Source organism: Orbicella faveolata, unplaced genomic scaffold (genome assembly GCF_042242905.1).
Source record: "Orbicella faveolata isolate gen_17 unplaced genomic scaffold, um_ofav_v1 contig_1, whole genome shotgun sequence".
NCBI lineage: Eukaryota > Metazoa > Cnidaria > Anthozoa > Scleractinia > Merulinidae > Orbicella > Orbicella faveolata.
This window is the reverse complement of record NW_028301536.1, coordinates 9,529,888-9,556,639: the sequence shown is the minus strand read 5'-3', so window position 1 is coordinate 9,556,639 and position 26,752 is coordinate 9,529,888. Positions and strand designations below refer to the sequence as shown.

The window sequence follows — 26,752 nt, the reverse complement described above, 5'->3', positions numbered from 1 at the left end:
AATCTTGTTTCCGTGTTGACCGAGTAATAAGCCTGGTGTAATGACGTCATTAATCTCGTTTCCGTGTTGACCGATAAAAAAAAAGCCTGGTGTAATGACGTCATTAATCTCGTTTCCGTGTTGACCGAGTAAAAAGCCTGGTGTAATTACGTCATTAATCTCGTTTCCGTGTTGACCGAGTAAAAAAAAGCCTGGTTTCTAACATAAACAAATAAATCACGCAACTTTAAAGTTAACCAACTTTAATATCAATTTTTTCCCTGAAATTACAGGACGTGGAAACTGATTATTTACATGACATAAGTTTGAAACCATAACCAAAACGCGTGACACTCGGTCATGGAACAATGGTGAATATTATCATTTAAGTGAAAACCGCAACTCGCTAACGGTTTTACAATCGTTTGTTTTAACTGTTCGTATTTGGGACAACCCCAAGTTTCTAAATCGAGACAAGGAATGTACAAGCGCAGTAAGACAATATCTGCTTGATCTTGCTCATAAGCTCTCTCTTGGTAATGGGGTTGATAAGTGAGTCCGTGTATTTTATGCTTTGCAAAGCTCACTGTCTTTTTATCCTTGTGAGACAAGTCTTTGAGTGTTGCTGGCTGGAAGAAAGCATGGCGTCCAAAGTGTTCATTCCAAGAGTAATAACCCATTTCACGCACTTGAAATTTCTTTTGCACAAAGAATCCCTCTAAGTCTATGACGAGACATAAGCTGTCCTTAACAGAAGCCATGTTGTTCGAGACTGAAAATTTAATGTCTCTAGAGTTAAGTTTATGGTATTTTTTAGAACCAATCAACGTTCTTGACGTGAATTATCTTGATTGGTCTAGTTTACACGGGAGACTAATGATCGTGCGGTCTTCTGTTTCCAGCGAAACAATCGCAGCTCCAACGACCTTTTTTATTTTGTTCCCTGACCTTGGCCATGACGCGTAACGTATACAAGTCTTCACGAAATTTCCTTTCTTTTTTCGGATCGAAAAGACGCCCTTTCAATTCCCGCGGAAATTCAACGATGTCGGGATGGTCTGCTACGCAGAAGATGTTGACCTTTTGACATTCGTCCCACAACTCTTGGTCAAAGGGGGTGCCAGGTTCGGAGATCACGTGATCTCTCACTATCTGCTCATCGCAAAATCGGTTAGATTGCTTCTTGTAGGGCAATTGTCCTAGCCAATTGGACACATAATTCTGCCTGTCGGGTTTGAATAATTCATGCGGTCGTGGGTAACCTGCGTGATTGGAGGGGTGTTGGCTCTCTAATAACCAGGCTTTCACTTTCTTACTCGGGGTTTGATCGACCCACTGGAAGAACTTACAGTTACGTTTGGGAAAAATGAAGAAGAGACGTCCGGGGTTTTTTTCAGATTGAGACTGGGACATTCTCAAGGGAAGTTCACAGTAGCACTGCATTTTGTCCAACTCATTCTCGAGGTAGAACTGGTGCAATTGACGTTTTGCCGAGTCTATGTAACACTCTACGCGATCCGCACCACAGGACACGAAACACTTGACAACAGGACACTTGTAATACTCCCACTCTCCGTACTTTGTGACAGTCTTTTTCTTCTGTAAAGCCTCAGACTCGTGTAGTGGGCAACGGTACAAGATCTCAGTATCTACTCTTGTAATTGGTCTTGGTAGTAGTGGTGGTGGTGGCGAATTCCCGAAGGTGTTGGCAGACGATGCGACTCTCGGTAAATCGTTCCACTCTTTAGTAATACCGTCTAAGAATTCATCAGCAGTAAAGTCTTCGCCACTCATCACCACATCAATATGCTCAGACACTATTGAAAAAAAATTATTTAAACATTGACTTTTTTTAAAGTTTCTAAAATATGTGTTACTAATCTAACACGCCTTGGTGTAACTTCTTGTCTTCTAAGTAAATGTCTTTGCCTCATGTGTTCTTTTTGTTGCTTTCTCTTTGTCTTGAAGAAACTGTCTCTCTTTTCCACGTCTTCTTCCTCTACTAGACAACGAATCTTTTGTTGCGTACTTAGTCTACCATTTTTTAAAATGGTCTTGATTTTTACAAAATAGTTAAAATCAACCTTGCACTTGGAATTAAACTTTGTTTTAAGATACCCTTTAAAGGTATTGTAGTGAATGTTTCTCGTTGAGGTTCTATGGTCTTGACCACTACTTTCTCGTTGAACTCAATGGTTGATGGTTTGTACGAATGTAACTATTTATCAAGTAACGTCTCTGTACCTTCTTCAGGTTCCTTTTTGATCTTCTTCACCTGCTTCTCCTTCTTATCTTTGTCCGCGATTTTTCGTTTTCTTTTTGATTTTGTGATAGGATAACGGCAAGGAGATACATTTCCAGGTTGGAAAGAGGTACATGATGTATCTTGCACTTCTACTCCACCATGATCACTTTCAAGTTGTATCATTTCTGGTTCTCCTGTCATATTGTTTATTCTTTCTTCTCTCTTCTTCTGGATGCGCTCAGACCAAACGATGTTTGCGAGTAAAGAAATGAATAGGTCCACACATTATATGGGATTTATCAGCCAATCACCGCTCAGTTCTTTTCCATAGCATGGCATCATATTTGACCAATCACAGCATTTTGTAACCAAGTTAGGAAATCAACCTTTGTCAAGGACGCCGTCAAACTGGTTTGATAGCGTCCTGTGTTTTCCCGCCTTTACTATTCTGACCAACCATAGGATTTTGTGACCAAATAAGGAAATCAACCTTTGTGAAGGACGCCGTCAAACTGGTTTGACAGCGTCCTGTGTTTTCCCACCTTTACTATACTGACCAATCATAGGATTTTGTGACCAAATAAGGAAAAGTATGACGTTAATGTATGTATGAACATGTGATACACCAGTCGCGAACCAGATGACGTCACATCCATATCGTATAAAAGTCAAATCAGTACTTAGCCGTCAGCAGTCAAAGTGTTTGAGTCATCTTGGAAACATCATGAAGTTTTGCACGAACAAGAACAACGATAGTCATATCAAGCAGATCATCGACGGTCAAGTCAAGGTCCGTTGGGATGAATGGCCAGAAGATACCAACACGTTGATTGACACCCTGTTCGTCTTTGACTTTTTGTTTTATAATCAGAACGGTGAAAGTATGTCGGAGACAGATTTGGAGGAAAAAAGACCCGAGTGGAAAGACTGCATCCTACCACGGATGAAAAGTAGTGGCTTGGTGTTTCTCTTTACTTCAGAGTGGTATGAGGTAATGTACGATAGATGTACGAAAGCCTTTGATTTTGTCGTGTGCGACAGATCCCCTGAGTTGTCTGAAGATACCAACATGTTTGCAGCCACCGTAGGTTTGGCGTATCCGATGCGCGTTGCCCTTGTTTCTCTGTTAAGACCCATTAGAACAATGCAGCAAATCACAGAAGACTTGGAACAAAAAGTGAGAATTCCGTTTGAAATGACAGTTAAAGCGACGCACCAAGGAGTTTGTCACGAACTGTACAAACTGGTTTGTAAGATGGCCAAAGAAGTCGACTTGTGGCAAGAAAGGTTCGACCTCTTGCTGGACACAAACTTGTGTGAAGATTGTATTGTGGAGAAAGATAGGTTGTATCAGTCAGACGATTACCAATTACCAGGGAAAGAATGTAATCTGGGAGGCTGCCAATATTCCAGTACGGCTTGGGACACTTGTGATCTGTATAAGAAAGAAGAAGACCCATTTGATACTGTAAACTAAATTGTATAAAGGATTGAAAGTGTATCAATAAAGTTCATTTTGCTGCAGACAAAATGTTGAGTCACTTGTATTCGTGTTGGTTGTGTCGAGTGTGTGAAAGAGCGTATTTCAAATATGCACAAGGGGTAGTCATTCCTCTTGCATCCAGTGCTGACCCTCTCAAAGAATTCGAAGCCACAGACGTAAAGCAAAACGTCTTTCGTTTTTTCATCTTTATTATGTGGCTGAAACATCAACCCCAAGCATACGAGTGGTTCCTGACCATCCGAGAACACCACCCAGACCTCGTCGAGGCTTGCATTTTGAAGTTAGCGACGCTATGAAGAAATCAAAAGCCACCAAGTTACTAGCATCTTATCACGACCCTCGCCAACCGGGTAGTTTGGGTGGGGTAACCAGTTTTGCCCGAACCCTAAAACTCCCCGTCCAAAATGTGCGAGAGGTGTTGGAAAAGGATTTGGGCTACACGTTTCACAAACCCCGAAGGAGACGTTTCCCTACCTTACCTGTGTTAGTGTTCAACATAGATGAACAAGGGGTGGCCGATCTGGTGGAAATACAAAACATATCCAAATACAACAAAGGCATGCGTTATTTACTGATGGTGATCGATGCGTTTTCCAAGTACGCTTGGGTGGAACCCATCAAAACTAAAACAGGAAAAGCAGTAACCGAAGCCTTTGAGAAGATTTTGAAACGTGCCAAGGGTAGAAAACCCATCAACGTACAAACCGACGATGGTAAGGAATTCTACAATAGTACGTTTGCAGCCTTGATGAAACAAAAAAACATTCACCATTTCTCGACCAGTGGTGATACCAAAGCTAGTATCGTGGAACGTTTTAATCGTACTTTCAAGGAAAGGTTGTATCGATATTTCACGGTCAAGAACACCCTCGGCTATTTACCGGTGTTGCCAGATTTGGTCAAAGGATACAATGCATCCTACCATCACACCATCGGCATGGCACCTAACCAAGTGAATTTCAAGAATGAAAAAGAAGTGTGGGATCGCATGTACGGTAAACGTCTGTCCAGAAAACCGCAGAAAGGGTCATTGAAAGTAAAGGATAGTGTGAGACTGAATAAGAAATTCCAACAGTTTAAGAAACGGTATTTACCAGGATGGACCGAAGAAGTATTTGTCGTGCAACGTGTCATATCTGGTGTGGTTCCCACTTACAAGATTGAGGAGTTGGATGGAACTTTGCTCAAGGGTACCTTTTACGAACAAGATTTACAAAAAGTGAACGTGTCAAAGGATGATTTATTCCGAGTGGACAAGGTCGTGAAGCGAAAAGGAAATAAAGTCTTGGTACGTTGGAAAGGTTGGTCAGATAAATACGACAGTTGGATTGACAAGAAGGACGTGAAAAAGCTTTGAGGATGAGTGAGGAGTTTTACATCACCTTACCTAGTCACAGCAATCGCGCAGAGTTTCCGCAGAACCAAAGCAATCATTTCAAGATTCGATTACCCCACCCCATCAGGTTGCAAGGATCGAGTTGGAAAGTGGGATTAATTAGCATCTCGCTACCAGATGTGAAAGTTCATCTCCCCAACTTGGTCCATGGTAACGACATCCTATTTACCATGGATTGGATCCTGAAATACCCTTCTGGTGTGTTAAAGTTTGGTAGAGCCCACTATGATCCAAAAGATCTCGGAGCCGTGGTACAGTACATTGATGGTGTTGGTTTCATGAAAAGTATCGTGACTTTTTTCGAACAGAGGCGCATCTTAAATTACCAAGGACCCCATCTCGGTAGCAGCTATACAGCATCCGATGGAAAGAGAATGTACGTGAAATTTCGTTGGGATGTAGATGATCTGCTAACGGATAACAAATCCACACACGTACGCTCCAATTACTCACCAGCATTGAAGATCAATAAAATGTTGGCCTTAAAGATGGGATGGTTGAAGGAGAGAAGCCCTGAAAATTATGACTTGGGACCCAATTTACGTCAAGAGTTTTTTACCGACACGGTACCCAATTTAGAAACGATGACACACGATCTGAAAAACGACAGGGGTGAGCCTGTGTTTTGGCTGATAGCAGAAGACCTTTTTCATCTGAGTGTTACTTGCAATTGGCGCTTGACGAATCTCAACAAAGCCTTTCAAAACGTGGTGGGCTCGATGTCACGTTCCTTGTTTATCTATTCTGACGTGGGAGGAAGTTCTGTGGTGGGAAATCAAGTCACGGATCTATTGCGAGAGGTCAATTATCGACGCACAGGGGATGGAAGTCATTACTTTGAACCGCTCTACGTTCAATATATTCCGTTGCGCAAGGCCCTGTTGGACATTACTGAGACGCAAGTGTCGGAGACCACAGGTGAATTGACCGAATTTGGTGAAGGAAACACGATTCTCACCCTTCACTTCGAACGAGCATGAAAGGTGGAAGTTTACCACGATTCAAACCTGACCCACAAGGTGGAGGTGGCTTCGTTCATGAACTGCTGAAAGCGAGTGTTAGAGGAGGTCTGAAAGGGTTAAAAAGCGGTCCCGGCGTTCGAGATCGCATTCGAAAGGCGAAAGAGGGTGCGAAACGGAGTGTTAAACAAGCAGTGAAACGTAAAGCTTACGAAGTCCTAGATAGAAACATCAAGCGAAAATTCAACGACATCTTCGGCGAATAATGATTCCCATCTACTCCAGGGGCTCGAGACTCGTCAAATCTAGAAAGGGGTTGTCAACGTCATGTTGTGAAGGGTTCCCAAAAACCTCGAAACGTCCACGAAAGGTACAAAAAGGCGGATGGATTGGTCCTGAGGTCAGTAAACCTGTTGGCTACGATTGGGATCACATCTTAGCGAGAAGACAACGGAGAAGAAGAAGAAAAATATGACGGATATCTTGATGGAGGGTGGCTTGTTACATCCGGGTTCCAAATCAGTCCTTAATCCTCAATTGAACCTGTTCACCGTTCCACCCACTGATCTCAGCATGTCCAGTTATCGCATTGTATCCATTCAGACCTACACGACAGGCATCAACCCCGTGGAATTCCAAGTGGATCCTCAAGAAGATTATGTGGATCTCAGTCGAAGTTTCTTTGAGATTGAGTTGGCACTCAAACTGGCGAATGGTGATAACGTAGTCCAAGCCACGAGACTCTGGCCCACGAACAATTTGGCCCACACTTTGTTCAAACAGATCAGTGTGAGACTCAATGGTACCTTGATCAGTCCTCAGACCGACACTTATCACTACAAAGCATACCTGGAAACATTGCTGAACTACAACAGAGATGATGGAGAAACCGTGTTAAAGCCTCAAGGTTGGTACAATGCCCTGGACTTTCCAACGCAATTGACTGTGAACAACACAAACACGGAAGGAGATGGGCATGAGGCTTTCCAAGCATTGTCCTCCAACCAACAAGCTTCAGTGCAACTCATGAAAGCAGAACAATGCAATTACACGGATGGGAAACGACACGTGCTAAGGTTCACACCCCACATTGAGGTGTTCCACTTAAACAAATTGCTGGTACCTGGTGTGCAGATTGGAATCCAGATGTACTTCAATTCTCCCAATTTGTTTTTCAATGGTGTGAACGTAGCTGGAAGATTGACACACGAAGAGGTCAAAGTGAGAATGTACCTGTGTCAAGTAAGGCTCAACCCCAGTGTCTAGCGAGAGTTGATGACGAAAATGAACGTCAACAGAACCATAGTGGCTTACCCGACCGTGAGAAGTGAAATCAGGACCTTCAACATGCAAGGGAACCAGCAAAGATACGAGTGCAACAATTTATTTCAAGGCAGAATTCCTAACAGAGTCATCGTTGGGCTTGTGCTTTCAGAAGCCTTCAATGGTACTGTGGCACATGACCCATTCTATTTTCAAAAGTTTGGTGTGAGTAACATCAGGCAACTGGTCAGAGGAGAAGAGTACCCTTACGAGACCCTGGAGCTAGTGCACAACGACGGTACCCAAGATCTGAGAGGTTACTATCGATTCTTACTAGCTACAGGATGTTTGTGCAAACATCAAGGTAACATGGTCAGAAGCGAAGACTGGGGTCAAGGCAAGAATTGCACACTGCTTGTATTTGACAATGCAGCCAACGGATGCTTGGACAGTCCGGTGTTGAACCCCAAGCAGTCAGGAGAGTTACAGATCGTGCTGAACTTCGGTGTACCACCAGATAACAACATCACAGTCATCTTGTACGGAGAGTTTGAAAACCTCTTGGAAATAGACAAGAACAAAGCCGTGTTGTACGACATTTACCAACGCTAATGGAAAAAGTACCTCTGAATAACGTGCAACTGGATCATTTGGCGAAAGCGGATGCCATTTTGAAACCTTACTTTTACGGGACGGTGGCTTGTGATCGATTACCACGTCGACCGATCAAGAAAGAACCTCGTGGGTACATTGTAAACGCAGATCCACATGATAGACCGGGCCGACACTGGCTGGCGCTTTGGACCCATAGTGGGAATATGTGCGAGGTGATGGACAGCTACGCCCTACCTTTAGAGACTTACAAGTCAACACAGCCTTTGCAAGACTGGTTAAAAAGTCGATGGAAACATGTCAATTACAATGGACAGTCGCTGCAATCGATTTACAGTAAAAGCTGTGGTGATTACGCCTTGTTCTATTTAAAAGACAGAGCGAGAGGTCAAAGCATGAACCAGTTCTTGAGGCGTTTCTCGAAACATGATTATGTAGACAACGATCACAAAATAGGTCAGATGTTAAAGAAGTTGATCGAGAAAGAGTTAGAATGGGTTAAAGTGTGTAAAGTGAAACATCACCAAGACACCTCTCGTTGCGGTGTGAGATATTTAGTGTAATGATTATTGGTTTGACATTGAAAACGTTCATTTTCCGTGTGATGATCTTGTAGTACAATGGTTAGTACTCTGGACTGTCACTCGAGAGATCAGGGCTCCATTCCCCGTTGGGTGGAATTTTTCCTTTCCATGCGGTATCAAAAGTAGCATGCCCATGCGCGTTTGGTCATTTGGACTCATGGAACGACGCAAGTCTTCTCGATTTCACACCCCTTCCAGTCTGTTGGTGGTGGGTCCTTCAGGGTGTGGCAAGACTGTGTTTACCACCAAACGTTTACTGAGCAACCTCGATTTGTTTCATACCCCACCCTCCCAAATACATTATTGTTACGGAGTGTGGCAAGACGGGTTTCAGCCCATGAAAGAACAGGGGGTCAAGTTTCACGAAGGCGTTCCCGACACAGATCAACTGAAAACGTGGTTTCCCTAAAGGCGGATTACTCGTGTTGGACGATCTAATGGCTGAAGGAGGGAACGATAAACGAGTGTTGGATCTATTCACCAAACATTCTCACCATCAGAACGTCACCGTGCTCTACTTGTGCCAAGACATGTTTCCGCCGGGGAAATATGCCAAGAGTATTTCCAGAAACGCCCACTATGTCGTAGCCTTCAAGAATCCACGAGATCAATTAGGCATGAGAAATTTACTGTTACAGGCATTTCCCACCCAATGGCAAGTTTTACAAGACACGTTTCAACGTTTGACAGAACGTCCGTTCGGATACATGGTTTTGGATTTACATCCAGGGAGTTCGGACGATCAAAGGATTCTCAGCCACCTTTTAAAGGACGAAGGATGTATGCGATGTCACAAATTCATCGAGACATCGTGATGAGTTCTTCCCAAGATTCAATCACTACCGTATCTCTAATGAACGGATCCAAGAAAAGCGCCCAGTTGGTAAACAAAGATTTGTTGTACCGATTGGATGGGTTGTTTGCCTTTTACCACCGTCAGTGGTGGTGTCATCGCCAGATGTTTTACCACTTTAAGTGGTGCCACGGTTGTTTGAACGCTTTGGATCCGTCTTAGAAAACAGTCTCCTGATTGCCTGTTTAACTGCCGCTGGAACTGTGATTAAGGGGTGGAACGATTTCAAAAAGTTTTCGTTCAAAATCGACATGTGTCGCCTTGCCTACACCACTTACGACAAAACATTGATCGAATTGAGAACCTACGTGCGAGGACTTCCGATGGAGGAGTTTGAGGGATTTTTAATCAAGATGCAAACCTTGGATGACACAATCACTGATTTCACACCCCCAGTATCTGACAAGTGTGTGCAAGAATACGAACAACGATTTCGCTACGACCACGTCGATAAAAGCGGGAGCACTTACGTGTGAGTAGTAGTATGTGTCATGAAGAGCAAACGAACAGTTCGTAAAAAACCAAGGAGACGTAGGAGGACACAAAAAGGGGGATTGTTACTATTGGCAGCTCTCATTCCAGCTTTAGTAGCAGCAGGCAAGGCGGCGGCTCTAGGAGGAATCTCTGGTGCAGCTGGTTACGGTGTGAAAAAAGGTTTGGAAGTTGCTTCGCGTAAACGTCGACGATCAAAAATAAACCAAAGACCAAGAAAAGAAGTAAACAGCGAGGTGGAGCACTGGCACGACGTAAACATAGATTGGTTGACAAGATCGCCGAAGGAGCAAGTATGTTCTTATCGGGACCCTCACCTACCTTTGTTACGCTGGCTTTGAAATTAGCGGGTCAGGCAGCAAAAGGAATCAGAGACAATGTGAATCACTATAACAAGAGACAACGTGGAGGTGCACTGTTTACTGTTCTCAAGAATGCAGCCAAGATCGGGTACAAGCTGGGAAAGGACAAACGGTATAAGAGAATGGGTGTAAAGGGTGTCACAGGCAGTTACAACAGACGCCCTGCACCTTGGGAAGTATGATTCGATTACGCAGACAACGCCCTTTCTTGGAAGCTATTCTCCAAGAGGCCAATCGGAACAGGAGACAGGAGATGTTAGAACATGCTAATGCAGATCAAATCAACGCCGTAAGCGAAATGGTTCTCAATCTATTACGAAAGAGAATTCCCGTTCACCCAATCACCATGGCGAAACTGCATCGCTATAAGACAACGCTACGCGAGGTGGGGAAACGCAGAAACTCGGTCAAGAGGCGAAGAGAACATCTCCAAAAACAAAAAGGTAGCGGATTCTGGCAAGGTTTGAACGACGTGTTCCAAGCATGTCGATGTTAAACACCAGAGATGCCCACGGTTATCCACTGCAAGGTTACGACTTCGTCCCCAAACCCAAAAACACCTTGAGCGAATTGGTCAGGTTATTACAACAAGCCAACGAAAGAGAAGACGCCCTGAAACGTGATGTGGAACATTGGCATCGAGCTTACAACGCCCTCCTTCAAGAGCATATGGCATTTAAGTACGAGGATCTGTGTTCAGCTTGCAAACGACACCGCGACGAGACCGAAGCAGGTGAGACCATCCTGTTGTGTAAGGAGTGTTCTACAGTAGAAGAAACAAAACATAGCCTGGAGCTGAAACTAGAAAAGGTTCATCAAGAGGTTCGTTACTGGCAAGACTGCTACGAAACGTTACTCCAACAACATTTCGAGGATGACAGAAGAGGTCATGATGGTACCCACAAAAGAGTTTGACCAATTGGTTCAGTATTACAAAGGAGAAATCAGCGACAATGCCTTGTTGAACAAAGCGGGTCGATTGGCCGCCGAAAGTCACGTGATACTCCGTGATAAATCGATTTCAGATTCGATTCCCATCAAGAAAATTAAACCTCTAGCTCGTCAGAGAGGTCGTTTAACCAAACGTATCAGACAAATTGGTCCTTTGTCGAGCAATAGTGCTGATGTCGGTGAAGAGGAAGATGGAGAGGAAGCAGATTTGATGAAGGGTCCGTTGGAAACCGTGTTCAAACAATTGATTAAGAACGCTTCTCGAGGTACAAAAACACCAAAGATCAAGAAAGAAGCTACACCGTCTACGTCAGGTGTTAAAAAGAAGCAACCCGCTGCTAAAACACCCATTCCACCACCTGACTCGGATCTGGGAACGTTCCTAAGAAAGGCTGACATTCTCCTGGGTAAAGACAAGCGCAAAGGCAAGGGCAAACGTAAAAACGAGGCCGAACGTTTAAAACCTACGAGTGGTTGGGAAGACTGGGCCAAAGGAAAGAAACTGAGAAGAAATCTAAAACACGATTATGACTGGGACTAAGACCCGTACGCGCAAGTATCGCCAACGTGGACGTGGTTTTGACATTCAAAAATTGCTAGGCAAGACGGGGATTGAATTTCACTGGCGTGGGTACCAGTACATGGGGCCTGGGACCAAGTTGGGAAAGAGACTGAAACGAGGAGACCCAGGCATCAACCGACTGGACAAGATTGCCAAACAACACGACATCGATTACAGTCGCGCTAAGAATTTGCAAGACAAGTGGAAAGCAGATACAAAGATGATCAAGGCCATAACGAGGTTACCCGGCAACAAAACGGCGACTGAAAAGATTGTGAAAAGAATCATGCAGGCGAAGAAAAAGTTAAAATTGTAATCGATTCTCCCTTTGGAGTTCATGTTGTTATTATTCAATAAAAGTTGACAAATGAAATATCAGACTCTGTGTTCGTTTTAAAGAAAAGTTTAGTATTAAAATCCTGATTACAAAATGTGTGCTCTATTTTAGAAACCAGGCTTTTTACTCGGTCTACACGGAAACGAGATTAATGACGTCAAAGGGGGCGGGGCTTCTGGTTACCATGGATACGTCAAACTCGAGAAAACAATAGAATTCCTTTCCATAACAATACTTTTTCATTTGCATCACAATACCTGTCAAATCCGTACTGGACTAGCCCATACCACTACTCATTTTCCATCTTACACACTTCTACGTACATATCGTCCAGTGCATCATGCTTGTAATATTTACAATTACGCCAAGAACAGTCACCAGTGTACGGTCGCCAGTTCAAGGCATCGCCCCTATCATTACTTACATAAAAAGCAACACTCATGCTATCTTTACAGTCCTCACAAAGATCTTCATCCTCGGGGTCCATGGCATCGAAGAAGAAACGATCCTTCCACCGGGTGACCTCCTGATCGAGTGAAATAGCTAATCTTTCATTTTTTCACGCATACTTTTGTAATCACGGCACACATCAAAACTAACTTTCCTGTTCAGTTTGCTCAGAGTCCAATTGGCCAATTGTTGTCTGAAACAAATGGGTTCCAAGAACTCGCTCAGGGCTTTTGTTATGTTGAAGTTCAGAGGGGAGGTGGTCAAGAGACAAGTTCCCTCCACGTCCAAGACTGGGGGTGATGCCCTGGTCACCATGAAGTGTTGCCTCTCTTTCACGTAGTAGAAGTGAAACCAATCATAGGTGAAGAGAAACACCTCGCATTGACACGTCCTGAGCAGGGGTAAGATTTGCCTTTGCCATTCGGGTCTCGGGGTCAGCAATTGGGTCTCTGTCCAATACTCATCATCGGCCAACGGTTTATAGAAAAACATGTCAAAAAAAATCACATCTTTGGGGGTGACTCTGGTTTCCAGGGGTTGCAGCTCCACTTCACAAATGGCATCCACGTGAAGTCTGATTTCATTGCTATTAGTGAAATAAGGCATTGTTTTGGTTTCAAAAGGTGGAAGATTATGATGATTACGGGTGTCAAACCGTAACAGGTGCCCTTTAAACGTGTGACACACCGGAGACAACACCCTAAGTTTCAAATGAAATATTTGGTGTAGCAAGCCTTTCTGCTTCGCAGCCTTCTCCAAGTTGGTAGCAGCGTCTCGCAGGGTTCGGACACGTCGACGAAGATCTGCAATATTTCAAGTTGTGTGAGAGGTTCTCGCTGGTCCTGAGGTTCTTGAGTCACTTGATCAACTGAAAAAACAAGAACTATGCGCTCTTTTTATACTCTTCAGAAGTGTTGTGATTGGTCAGATCTGCAAATGACGTCAAAAGTAAAAGTACTGAATCATGTGAAAGTCAGAGTACAGATCACACCGCACACCCTCATCACGTGAAAGTCAAAGGTCGAATCACGCCACCCTTCCTAATATGGTCATGAAGTAGTGTGAATGGTCAGATCCAAAAATCACGCGTTGGAAAAGTACTAAATCACGTGAAAATCAAAGTACGGATTGTGTCATTTTTTCTTTATATGGACAGATCACGCGTCGGAAAAGTACTGAATCATGTGAAAGTCAAAGGTCGGATCACGTCATTTTCCGTATATGGTCGTAACTTGTTGTGATTGGTCAGGATCGAAATCACGTCATGATACATGGCATTCGCTGATTGGTTTGTCTCACTGGTATAAGTCGTTCACCCCATCATTTGACATCATTCGCAAGTTGAGAGTAGTGCCAGAATGACTTATCTCTGTCGAGCTTTCCACAAACATGGAAGATGAATCTCCTACTCGCTACATGTTGAGTGAAGGAAGTGTGTGTTTACCAAAACAAGAGAAAGAAAAAGACGCCATGATAGATTATTCGTACAATCCCTATTCTCCACCCAAACATCCAGCAGTAGGGCAAAAAAGAAAGAGGGCACTCAAGAAAGAGGAAGTAGAAAAGAAACCAAAGGCCACGAAGATCAAGCAGGAATCCGTCACCAGCGATATGAGGAAACACAGAGATCCTGTACTCTTGCCCTGTGCATCCGAACGATACTTTACAAAAGAAAGAGACCAACACTCAGTATGGCCATTGGGAATACTACAAGTGCCCCGTCCAAAATTGTTTTGGACGTGGACAATGTAGAGTATTACTTAGAGTCGGCCAAACATCAACTCCACAACTTCTACCTGGCCAAACCCGTACACATCATGAAGTGTTACTGTCATCGTCTATTGATCATGTCCTTGTACCAGTCAGAGAAGAATCCAGCGAGATTATACCTAAAATGTTCCAAACGTTGGTGCGATTTCTTCCAATGGGTGGATCAAGAACCCCGAGGCAAAGCCAAAGCTTGGATAGAAGGGGGTAGAATCCAAGAAAGGTATCCACGACGCCAAAATTCGAGAAAGAGAAGAAAAAAGAAAGAGAACGTATGCTGAACGACAAGAGAGGGAACATCAGTATGCAGAGAAAATGAGAAGTGGAACTCTTGAAGAACGGGAACGAGAACGCGTGTATCTTCAGGAAAAAAAGAGGAATGGAGGATTGATCAATGATGTCATGGAAAGGCGACGGTGGGGGTAGGTACGCTCCTCTGAAGGGAATTGGATCTGGGACGAGTGAAGTGACATGGCAAGCTTTGATTGGTCAACCTATCTCATAAAGACCCATTTCCAAGTGAACATTCATTCATTTTGAAACATGGAGGTGTTACAGGATGAACTCTGCTTCATTTTGGATTTAGAAGGTTTCTTTCTCAACAAAACATTTCATGTCAGAGAATTAGCCTATTACACTTGGAACGGAGAACACGGGCGCCATGTTTTCTTCATCCCCATACCGTACAAGAACTTGAGCGACAAAGACAAACGAACTGTGAATTTTGTGAGAAGGAAGATGCATGGATTGACCTATCAACCCCTTAAGGCTGAACATTTCCAAAAACCTGAAGTCCTCAGTGAGCTAATCAAGGACATATACTCGATGTGCAAAGATTGCAGTAATGGCGAGAGAACCATGGTGGGATACAAGGGAGGCCATGTGGAGAAAGATCTGTTAATGAAACTGAACATTCCTTGTCTCAATCTAGAAACTTTACGTTGTCCTAAATACGACAAACTCTGACACATCTTTCCACATGAGAAATTGTTACCCAGTTGCAGTTTTCATGCCGATGACACAGTTCATCATTGTCCTATCACTGAGTGTCATGCTTTTTGGTATTGGTACAAAAGTTTCATTGCAAACGATTGATTAAAAATAGTTTTTTCACTTTCAATTCTGTGTGATCATTGACTTTCGGGGGTACCCCCTTCCTCTTTTCATCTCTACCAAGAGATATTTTGTTTTGTGAGCATTTTGCTCATTTAAAGGGAGGGGACTGGGGAAGCCGAACAGTAAGTACTCTAATTTATTCTGATTGGTTCCCGATTGTAATTGTAAAGATTCTAGAGGTTGCCTTTATTCAAATCTTAAACAACTACAGGGGTAGCGCGGTGCAAGATATTCGAACTCCACTTGGTAGATTCAAATTGATTTAATGACAGATCAAGTCCATAGATCTAGTTCACAATACGTAGCGACTGAAGAAGTAGCGAAAACCAGTGGATCGCAAGTAGTGGTAGCAGATACGAATAGGAGTAGTAGTCGTACAAGTAGATGTAGTAGGTTCCAACTGAAAAGCGATAGTTAAGAATACGTCCTACTTAGATAAGGCATAAAATACAAATCTAACAGGATTGAATTATCATAATAAAACTAACAAGATCACAGCGTGAAACAAATAGTCTCTCAGTTTTCATCATGGCCACTTGCCGGATGGACCTCGGTCGTTTAGGACCACAGGACACTGTAAGTATCGAGTTTGAAGCTGCATGACATTTTTGGCGTGACCCTGGCGTGATTTGTGTCGCCATGGAAATCCGTGAGACCGATCCCAGTCCTCTGTCGAGGCTAGTGGGCTGTTTTCCAACGTGGCCGACTTTTGTGGGCGCCGCCATCTTGAATTCTTAATTCGGCTCTGGATTGGCTAAAAATAAAATAGCGCCATCTTGAATTTGGAGAACGATACAATCCATTGCTCTCCAAACAATAGCCTAGTGTCCTTCTCGGTTCCTGATTGGTTACCGCTCATATGAGCACCCTACACTACTTCTATGCCCTTGCAGTATCTTTCGATGAGGTCGTACCTTTGAAGGTTTAGTGTCGTTCTCTGTAGCCACATTGGTGCTGCCAGAAGTGGTTTCTTCAGAATCTGTTCAAGGGGCTTGCGACCATTGTACACGGTCACTTCCTTACCGACGATGTAAGGATGGAACTTCTTGCATGCACGCATCATGGACAGCATTTCTTTTGCAATTTGTGCATAACGTCCTTCAACGTCAGTTAAGGAACGTCAAGAATAGGCAATAGGCTGGCCGTCTTGAATGAGGACCACACCGAGGCCGTGCTGGCTTGTGTCACACTGTATTTCCACAGGCTTATTGACGTCAAAGTATTTCAGTACTGGTTGACTGCAACATTGCTCTTTTAGTTTAAGGAAAGCGTCTTCTTGAGCTGGTTGCCAGTCAAACAAGACGTCTGTCTTCATTAGCTCTCCGAGTGGGGCGTCCAACTCACTCAGGTTGGGAATGAACTTTGCAAGGTAGGTGACAAATCCTAGGAATCGTTAGGCATCGTCTTTGTTCTTTGGGGTGGGGACAGCTGCCACTTTCGATCGGTCTGGCTTCAATCCTTCAGATATCAGGAGGTGTCCAATGCATGGGACTGCTGGTTGTCTGATTAAGCACTTCTGAAGATTCAGCTTCAAGTTGTAGATGGTTGCTCTTTCGATGACCTTGCAAAGCACTGTGTCATGATGTTCAGTGTTTGATCCTGCGAGTAGAATGTCATCCATAATAGCTGTGGCTCCCTCTATTCCCTCCAGCATGATGCAGATGCGGACTTTCTCGCCTTGAATCGAAACTACCATAGAACTGACCCACTCGGTTGGCTTTATTACCCAGACTATGTAGCCATTGATTTCCATTTCATGGAGTTTGTTGGTGGCCCTTTCCTTTAGTGCTACCGGGAGGCGGCGGGCGGCATGGACCACACCTTTGGCATTAGGTTTCAGTTTTATTGTGTAGGTTCCAGGCAGTGTACTAGTTGTTTGAGTGAGGTCTGGGAACTTGTGAAGTCCTTCGGGAACTTGATCTCCCTCGACGGTGGAGGGCATGTCAACGCATGCTAGTCTCAAGATTAACTGTAGTGCCTCAGCGGTGTTTCCTGATAGTGCGTTTTCTTGGTCGATGTCAACAATCTGAAATGTGGTGGTGGCCAGGTTGCTGTTGTGTTCCAAAGACAATTCAGCCACTGCCACAGGCTTAATCTGATGGTTGGATTGTCTGGTAGTTAGAAAGGGTAAGTGTGTTGCAGCGGGCACCTGTGTCAATTTTGAACTTGATTTGTTTGTTTTCCACTCTGCATCTTATGGTCCACTTGTCATCTGGCACAGTATCGGCAAGCTGAGTAATGGATGTGTAATACCTCTGTTTCTGAATCATCATCTGAGCCGGTGTCAACCTTGTGTACACGAAGGCGGCGGTTGCACACTGCTAACCAATGGTTAGGCTTCTTACAGTAAGAGCATGTGGAGCCCAGGGCGGGCATTTTCCTTGATTCCAGTCATGCTGAGGTTCTTTGCCACACCTGGGGCAGTGCTTCCCTTTTTGCGAGTCAGGTTTCTTCGGATTGATTGGACGTTTCAGTTTTTTCGGATCCAGTGCTAAGATGGGAGGTCCCTCGTCGCGAACAACGCATACTTGCTTCTCGGACATTTCGTAATGTTGCCCTACTTCGATGGCTTTGGCTAGAGTTACGATCAAGCAGTCTCTCTTGGAGCTTCTCTGCGTGTACCCCAACAATGATAGAATCAATCAGAATGTCATCAGGGTCGGTATATTCACAGTCCATAGGAATAAGACGAAGATCTTTCACAAAATTGGCGAACGACTCGCCTGTGTTTTGCTTGCGTAATTTCATCTTACGCCTTGCGATGCACTTGTTTTTTGCGGTCGTAGGTAGGCTTCAAGTTCGTCGAGAACTTTTATTGGGTCTTTTTGTTCTCCCTCTCCCCACTGGAGCGTCTTGTAGATTTCTCGGCCTTGTGGACCTATCCATGTTCCGAGCCATCCGGCTTTTTCTTCTGCTTTGAGTTTGCTGAGCGGCCTGTCGAACACGAAGCCAACATGATTGCGAAAGCGGCTGAACTCCTCGTACAAATCTTGGCTGTCCCAGTCAATGTGCGGGTGATCAAACGGTATCTGAGACATCATCCAGGCTGAAATTCGGTTTCGGATGGCTTGTTCAAAGCGAGGAGTTGTCCATTCTGACACTATGTAACATACAGAAGCCATGTTATTTATTATATGAGTCCTGTGAGCATGCGATACAAGTATATACCGCTGGCCGGTATCGGCCGCATACGTTACAAGGACCACTTTCAGCGGTTTGCTCGTTGTACGATCCTCTTGGTTTCGAAGCTCTTTTTATACTCTCAGCCAAAGTGATTCTACAAGATTTGTGCCGTAGAAGGTTGAAGTGAGATGATCCAATTCCTGACGACGAAAAGAATCATTGAATAAATGATCCAGATTTTCTCAGGGAGCCCGAATCAAGATGGCCCGTACTACCGGTCGCCAAAATACCGCATGACGACCCTGAAATCAAGAGGGAGACTGAAGTCCTTTTCTCTCTTACCGACACTGGTATTAATTGTATCAGTCAACTCCTTGGGTACTTTTCATCATGGTCTTGTCTTAAAAAATTCATTGTCAGGACTGTGCTACCGGGAGAAGCTAAAGCAGTGGTCTAAAAGACGTAGAGAAGGACTGGCACCAGTACAGTACTCCTCTGAAGACAGGGCAAGCGAACCTATTAATGTAGACGAGATCAACAAGGCAGAAAAAAAGTTCGCAAATTCGTCCAACGTTTAAGTTTCGAAGAGGAGTTGTCAAGGCTCAAAGAACAAGACGAAGTAAATGGAAGCAACGACTTGAAGAGTGCACAGGAGTGGAAACCGCAGATTAAGAAATTGAATGCGATCTACAAGCTTAATCCAATGAGTCGGTGGTCTGCTGTACGTCGGTGGGCGCGTCAAGCAAGTACCAATCCCATACGCCGCAAAGCACCAAATCATTCTGACAAATAAGCAGTGCATGAGTTCTTCCGGATGGATGAAATATACTCTCGCAACCGGTGGCGACAGATCCAGTATCTGGCGGACCTATTCTGTCGAAGGTGAATCAAGGAGTACCTCCCATCCCTTCAAGAAAGACAGAAATGGAATCGACCCCGGAGGAATTTTGTCATTGGCGACATCGTCTTAGTGGCTGATGCGAGCTGTCCGATAAGCTGCTGGCCGCCTGCCCGTATCGTTGATGTACAACGAAGTGATGATGACGGCTTCGTTCAAAGAGTTCTTGGAGCTAAATGCTGCGTGGAATTGTTCTTCAGTTACAGGCCTGTTGTTGATGGACATTTCGCGAACAATCCTGCTCAAGCACTTGTTTACGGAACTCAAAAGGGAATCCCCCTCTTTAAACACTACAGGACTGGACAAAGCTTGTAACGAACAATTGTTCGACGCCCGTATAGCTTGGTTCTATCTTAGTAATTAGATTAGCACGCGGCGAACGTGACCCTATTATTTGTGAAAATTTCAACCTCAACCTCGCTCTGGTGCTACTGTTTGAACGCGCTGAAGTGCAATGCGGGAAAGGTCTATGGTGCATCTCGTACGTATCTAGGATCTATACTGTTCCAACTTTATCATTTTGGTGGAATTTATGTGTCTTTCTGAGGACACCCCAAAAAATTCTTCAAGGACTCTTCAAGGCGAATGACCGCATCTCCGTGTTCGTCGATATGCTTCTTTCGGTCGAGGCAGCTTATTGTAGCGGATACGTTGTTTATTTAAAGTTCGAAGTCAGTGTTAATGGCATTTAAAATCCTTGCAGACATGTCTTCACGAAATGTGTACGACTTTTCGTACGAACAGAAAGCTGTAGTCTGGCTGGGTGTTGTGTACCCTCTTCTCTTCGACCAAACCCAACGCTACTTTCTGCTGAATAAATCAAAGGAGGAAGCGTGTAGCTTCACTTCGCTGGCCTAGATTTCTATGCACAAAATATGTAACATAAACCCAACGAAAGTGTTAACATAGGAAAAGAGTTCAACTCCCACAGGACTTCTTTGGTGCACCAACATGTCCTCCGTTTCATTGTTTCGGAAGTGAGAATGACCTGTAGCTGCTTCCCCAAAGCCAAGGCGATTTCAAAGTCATGTTCGTAAACAGAATAATTGTCCCAGTTTTGGAAATAAAAGCACATCGTCTCTCATACTGACGGAGCAAGCATCGTTTGTGTCGATTAACACGGTCAGTATAAAACACAGACTGCGGACTGCAGACTGCGGGTTGAGGACGAATGCGGACTGCGGACTACGGACAACGGACAACGGACTGGGTATAAAACACGGACTTGGATATAAAACGCGGACTAAGCATTACGGAATGGGTATAAAACACGGACTCAGGTATAAAACGCGGACTGCGGACTAAATGAGGCCTACCGACTGCAGTCCGTGTTTTTTTACTGACCGGTTGTAACTAATATTACGTAATACATGAATAAACGAGAACAAACCCTCTCGTATGCACGTGCTTTGCGATCAATTCATTTGTTTTCGCCCCTGCTAAAGGGAGACCAATTTCACGCCTACCTAACAGCTCAGGCACAAAATGTTGTCCCTAGAATTTACACTTTTGTAACATACCAAACGTACCAAAAATAGAACGTACTCTTAAGTCTACGATTACTACTAGTTTGCATAATTACTTTTACGTTTACTGCTGGAACATTTTAAATTTTTTTTATAAAAGCAAACCATCCCTTAATGGAAAGAAAGAGAGAGAGAGCCAGATAGCAGCGCTTGAGTGTGAAACTCAAACACTATAGCCTAGTTTGCAGGTGGATGGGCCTTTTACGGAGGGCGGGGGGGGGGTGTGCTCATAAGCGGCAGTTTATGGTATAAGATATAAGTTGGTACAAGTACTTTCTCGAGGGAGGAATAGAGCGGACCTAGACTTTCAGAAAAGTCCTTCGTCTTGTTTATTCAGTACACTCTTTATTTGTTATCAGAATATTGTTTTTCCGCCGTGGCTGAATCTTCCTATTTTTCCGATTTAGGCTGAAAATATTCTTGTGAATATTCTTAGATTATAGCGCATGACATATTTGTTTTCGGATGTATTTGGTGTCTGGATGGTGTTGAAGTAATTTTGGAGCCAGCCTGATATCACGCACATAACATCTTGCAGGAATGGTTATTGGCATCGAACAAATGGCTAGTGCTGTTTTTGTTGCTTTTTGGCAAGTTATGCCGTTTAGAGAAAGGAAAAATTTTATACGGTTTAGTTAAAAACATATAATTGTATTGTATTTACAAATTTTTAACACACATTATATTCTTTTCAAAATCTCAGCCTCAGGTTTATTCTTAAATATTCTTAAAATTTCGCAAATTTCAGCCCTGATATTCTTATAAAACATATTTACGCGAGATGTCTGAGGCAGGTCGCGTCAAAGTTTCGGTCGAGTTTCTTTTTTCTTTCCTTCCCGTCATGTGCAAATTATCCGTATCCCGCGAGACCACGCGGTCTTTGTGCTTGTTTGGCGTGTTTGAAATCATGTCGAGCCGAAAGAACATATTATTTAAACATAAATGAGTCAAAGGCTTCCATCGCCTCGAGATTTCACCAAGAGCATGCTCGATAGTTCCCCAAACATGGCTTTCCTACATCACCGACCAAGTGGGAATTTAAGCTCGCAAACCTCGCTGATATTTTTATAGCGCGACCCACCGCAAAGGCAAAGCCCGGCATTGCTTTCTTTAATCGCCGGCAAACGTCCGCTAAGTTGGAATTTAAGCTTGCAAATCTCACAGATATTTTTCATCGCGACCCATCGCGAAGCCCAACGAATTTACCGAAGGTGGAAATTAGCCTTATATTTGCTTGAAAAGCTCCCATAGCCTCAAGGTTTCACCTAATGCAGAGAGCATGTTTCATAGAACAGGCAATTGCAAGCAATGTTTCAACGACCAGGCCATTGCAAGCAATGTTTTACAGAGCAGTTAGCTGCAAGCAATGTTTCACAGAGCAGGCAGTTGCAAGCAATGTTTCACTGAGCACGTAGCTGGAAGCAATGTTCCACAGAGCAGGCAATTGCAAGCAATGTTTCACAGAGCAGAGAGTTAATTGAAAGCAATATTTCACAGAGCAGGCAGTTGCAAGCAATGTTTCATAGCAGGCAGTTGCAAGCAATGTTTCAGAGATCAGGCAGTGAGATACAATGTTTCAAAGAGCAGGCAGTTCCAAGGAATGTTTCAAGAAGCAGGCAGTTGCAAGCAATATTTCACAAGTAGTAATGGACGCTCATATGGACAGTAACCAATCAGGAGCCGAGAAAGACAATAGGCTATTGTTTGGAGAACAATGGATTCTATCGTTCTCCAAATCCAAGATAGCGCCTTGAAAAATCGGACCAATCCGTAGCCGAATTAAGAATTCAAGATGGCGGTGCCCACGAAAGTCGGCCATGTTGGAAAACAGCCCACCAGCCTCGACGGGGGACTGGGATCGGTCTCATGGATTTCCATGGCGACAAAAATTACGACAGTGGTCCGTCCGGCAAGTGGCCAGACTGAGAGACTTGGGCTCGAATCTAGCCTATATAGGGTGTGACAAAGCATCATGGGAAAATGACCGCATCGGGAACCAATCAGAATGAATTAAAGTACTCACAGTGGTTGGCTTCCCCAGTCCCCCTCAAACATCACACAATGTCAAATGTCACGAACTTTAATAGCAAATCTTTTGCGCTAACATTAAAAGATATGACGTCATTGCCATGTTGATCGAGTAAAAAGACCAGTTTCTATCGTCATCACACAATGTTTCAAATGAACTTTAATGTCCAAAACGTTTTCGCTAAAATTACAGAAAGCTGGTCATTGTGTCTCAAATAAGATAACACTATCAAAAAAATGGAACAGAAACAATTTGATCTAACGTAAATGCAATCCTTGACGAGTAGCGAATAACAAGCGAAGGCAAAAATATATAGGGTAAAAGGTGAGAAGAAAAATAAAATACAATTGAAATGCTTCAAGTGGAAGTGAATGGCTAAATTGTTATAAACAAAACAAAGAGTCTGAGTCTTTATAACGTTTATTGAATACTAACAACTCCAAAGGAAGAATTGATTATAATTTTAAGTCTTGACCGTCGGTATTCCACAAAGTGTTGGGAACTAGACTCGTTTCCAGTTTCACAGAGTCTTGGTCCCTGACCCCAAAACGCACGATATTCTGCCCTAGTTTTCTTTGCTTTTGGTCATGAAGTCTTTGCCTGATTCGTTCCTTATTCTTGGCATAATAACTTCTCCAATATTCGTTGATCCGTTCCCTGTTGTTTTTACAGTATTTTCTGATGTGCTCCTTGTTCTGTTGACAATTGCTGGTTTTCAGTGTCACGCAATTCAAAATAGATCAAAATAAAAATCAAAACCGGCCAATAGATAAAGTCCAGAATCTGGGAAATGAAAGAAGGTAAATATGCAAAGACTCTCGCCAAAATTCTGGTCACAGCAATTTTTCTTATGCGAGATATGTGGAGAAATTTTTTACCCAAATTTATAGAGATTTGTATGGAGACGCCATGCTAGTGCCCATCCGTATGGGCACCAACATGGCGGCCGGAAACCAACAGAAACATCTGTCACTGAGTTTTGCTACAAAAGCGTGAATTTATCCCTCGAGGAACTCTAAAACATTAAAATAATACTTTTTCTAAGACATGAACTGTTCCGATAGCTCCCCGAAATAAGTTACTTTTTTAACCATCATGACAGTTCTCTAGGGGACCATTCATTTTTCATGAGGGAGGGGAGCTGGTGGGATTTGGGAAGCACCATTTAAAAATCGCATGACCTCCCTCAGCTTACCAATTTTTACACATGCCCCCCCCCAAAAAAAATTGAACAGACAATATTTAGATTTCAACTTTTTTAATATTTCTCTATTATCCCCCTACTTCACGTTATTGTGCTCACTATGAAGACAATATTTACAATCCCTGTACTACAGAAAGCTGTTGTTTAAAAACCAAATCAAAAGAAAGGAAGTCAATTTCGGATCTCCTAGTTATGGCTCGCCCTGAGCGTGTGGCATTTGGCCTCTCATCGGCATCTTCCTCATCTGAATTGATGAATGCAAGAATGACGTCACTTGAGTCATCTTCTCCCCCAGAGTCAATGGCATCACTGTCATCCTCATCATTGTCACTTTCATCCGTTTCACTGCTCTCAGCACTTGCCCTGTTGTCACTTTGTGTCAATGTCCTGGCATTTTTCAGTGTTGGTTGGCCAGCTCTGAGAGCACTCCTCTGCTGCAAGCATGAATGTCTTACAATTGCCTCTACTTTTCCATCAGAGAGCACAGAGAAATGGTGGAAAAGTTGAATGTCATATTGAAAGATGTAAAGGAACACGATTCCACACTCTTTCAGTCCAATGGGCTTGCTTTAAAGCAGGGAGAAGAATTTGCCTACAGTTTTAATGTAAAACAGATCAAATGTATAGAAGCTAAGTTGATGAAGGTCACGCAGGACATGGAAGCACTAGAAAATAAGAAGAGCAATTATAACAGCATATTCAAGGGCATACTCAAACAGCACATCAACAAAAGGAGAAGGAAAAAAGAAAACCGCAGAAAGTCAAATGAAAGAAAGAGGAAGCGCACTGAAAACAACGTCCAACGAGTTTATGGAATCTGTGTTGGAAACCCGCTAGGAAATGATCTTCCACAATGCCTTGTGTACCCTCCTAGAACGGCCGTCCCGGAAGAGTGTATTAAAATTGAGGATGTTGCCACGTCGTTATTTAGAAGAGATGGGCCATACATCGCACAGCTCTTGAAAGGGAATTATTTCACCAATGTTGCAAGAAGCAGAATCACCCCCAACCTTGAGCAGGAAGTCAGAGATTATGTTTACACCTTCATGTACCCTGAAGAGTACACTCTGACGGAAAGCATTGCTGCTTCTTGCAGCATTGGTGAAAGAGACTCCCATAACAGCACAAGCGGCGACGAAGAACTCGACGACAGCGAAGATGAAGATGAGTGCCAGTGAAAGTTGCATTCGAAAATAACAGTGTTAAATACTTCTTTTCAGTAGCTACAAATGCTTTTTGTCGCCAAACGTTTTTTAAAGCAGGGGGAAAGTTTGTAATAAATTTGTATCCTGCCTTCTATGTTTATTCTGTAGCAATTTTTTTGATATTCAAACATTATGCCATTTTAAAGTTTTACTAAAATATTTCACGTGACCCCCCTTTTTCCATTATTTTTTTGGGATGGTTCCCCTCGAAAGCCATTTTTTTTTTTGCATGGCCCCCCCCCCAAATCCCACCACCACCCCCTACCTTATAAAAAATGAACGGTCCCTAGGCCGTCATGTAAATGCCGCGTCACGCAAAAGCTTAAAAATTCAAGCGTAGTTTATCACAAAACCAAGAACCCATTCCGAGCAAAAATTTGGATGAATATTAGTTTTCAGCCGCTCTTATACATCATTTAAGTAAAATCTTAGGAAGATCAATAGTTTTATAGTTCGAATTTTAGTGACGTCATGTGAAAACCAGCTGTAGGCTCTCTGGCTGCGGGCGAGTCGTTCCTTGTTGTTTTCATGCCATCTTTTACGACGGGTTTTGAGGATTCCGACGTTCTCTGCACGATATCTCTTTTGTTGGGCCAGGATTCGCTCTCTGTTCCTTGAATAATATTTTTTGTGGTAGGCCTTTTTACAGACGGCCTTCTGGTCATTCCCTGACAGTTGATGGGAGCAAGTCATCTTGCATGTGTGGCGTGTTAAAAATAATGACTAAAACCCTGGAGTCACACACTCTTATAGGAGGCACATGGCTAATTCAGGTCTCTTCTTCTACTTCCTCTTCGTCATCATCGTCAAAATCCATGTCGTCTTCCTCGATAAAGCGTCGAAGAGTCTTCATAACTTTACGGTGTATTGCGTCGTGCTTGATACGGTGAGTCCATTTTAGACGCTCTAAGTAAGTCCTTTCGTAGCCTTCTTCTACTTATAGGTAATAGGGAATTAAAAGCAGCATTTTCGGCATAGTTTTGGGATTTTCCCTTATCCAGGAACTGCTGGACTTCTTTCAGGTAGATTTCTTTGAGATCTTCCCCGACATTTTGACGTAACGAACTCCACGGATCCTGTTCATCGTCGTCCGCTTCCTCTTCCTCATCGGAGCTGCTACTATCCTCCTCTTCTTAATGTTCCTCTTCAGGCTCCTCTTCGTCCACCTCCTCTTCCTCTTCTACGTTTTCATCATTGTTATCTTCTACGGGGCCAAAAATACCTGTTGAACGATCATCCATGATTCTCGTCGACCTTCACCCAAGACAACGTGCTTCAAATGAGCCGAGTCGATTAAACTGATATTTAATATACCATTTGGGTCAAGGATCAGAC

General features: G+C 43.5%; 1 protein-coding gene, 1 long non-coding RNA gene and 2 pseudogenes across 2 annotated transcripts in view; 3 read left to right on the top strand and 1 right to left on the bottom strand.

The window, feature by feature from the left end:
• The window catches only part of LOC149117987 (uncharacterized), a 151,201-nt gene that overhangs the window by 22,858 nt on the left and 101,591 nt on the right, over positions 1 to 26,752 (bottom strand). The gene's annotated exons all lie outside the window — the stretch shown is intronic.
• LOC149117994 (uncharacterized) lies at positions 2,290 to 3,755 on the top strand. The gene has a single exon (XM_089288227.1). The coding sequence runs from the start codon at positions 2,865 to 2,867 to the stop codon at positions 3,699 to 3,701; it is 837 nt and encodes a 278-aa protein (XP_089144353.1). The 5' UTR covers positions 2,290 to 2,864; the 3' UTR covers positions 3,702 to 3,755.
• On the top strand, positions 6,555 to 8,443 carry LOC149117993 (uncharacterized protein F54H12.2-like; annotated as a pseudogene).
• On the top strand, positions 8,589 to 9,448 carry LOC149117992 (uncharacterized; annotated as a pseudogene).

Coding starts and splice junctions, on each gene's coding strand:
- LOC149117994 (XM_089288227.1), top strand. CDS start 2,865: ATGACGTCACATCCATATCGTATAAAAGTCAAATCAGTACTTAGCCGT.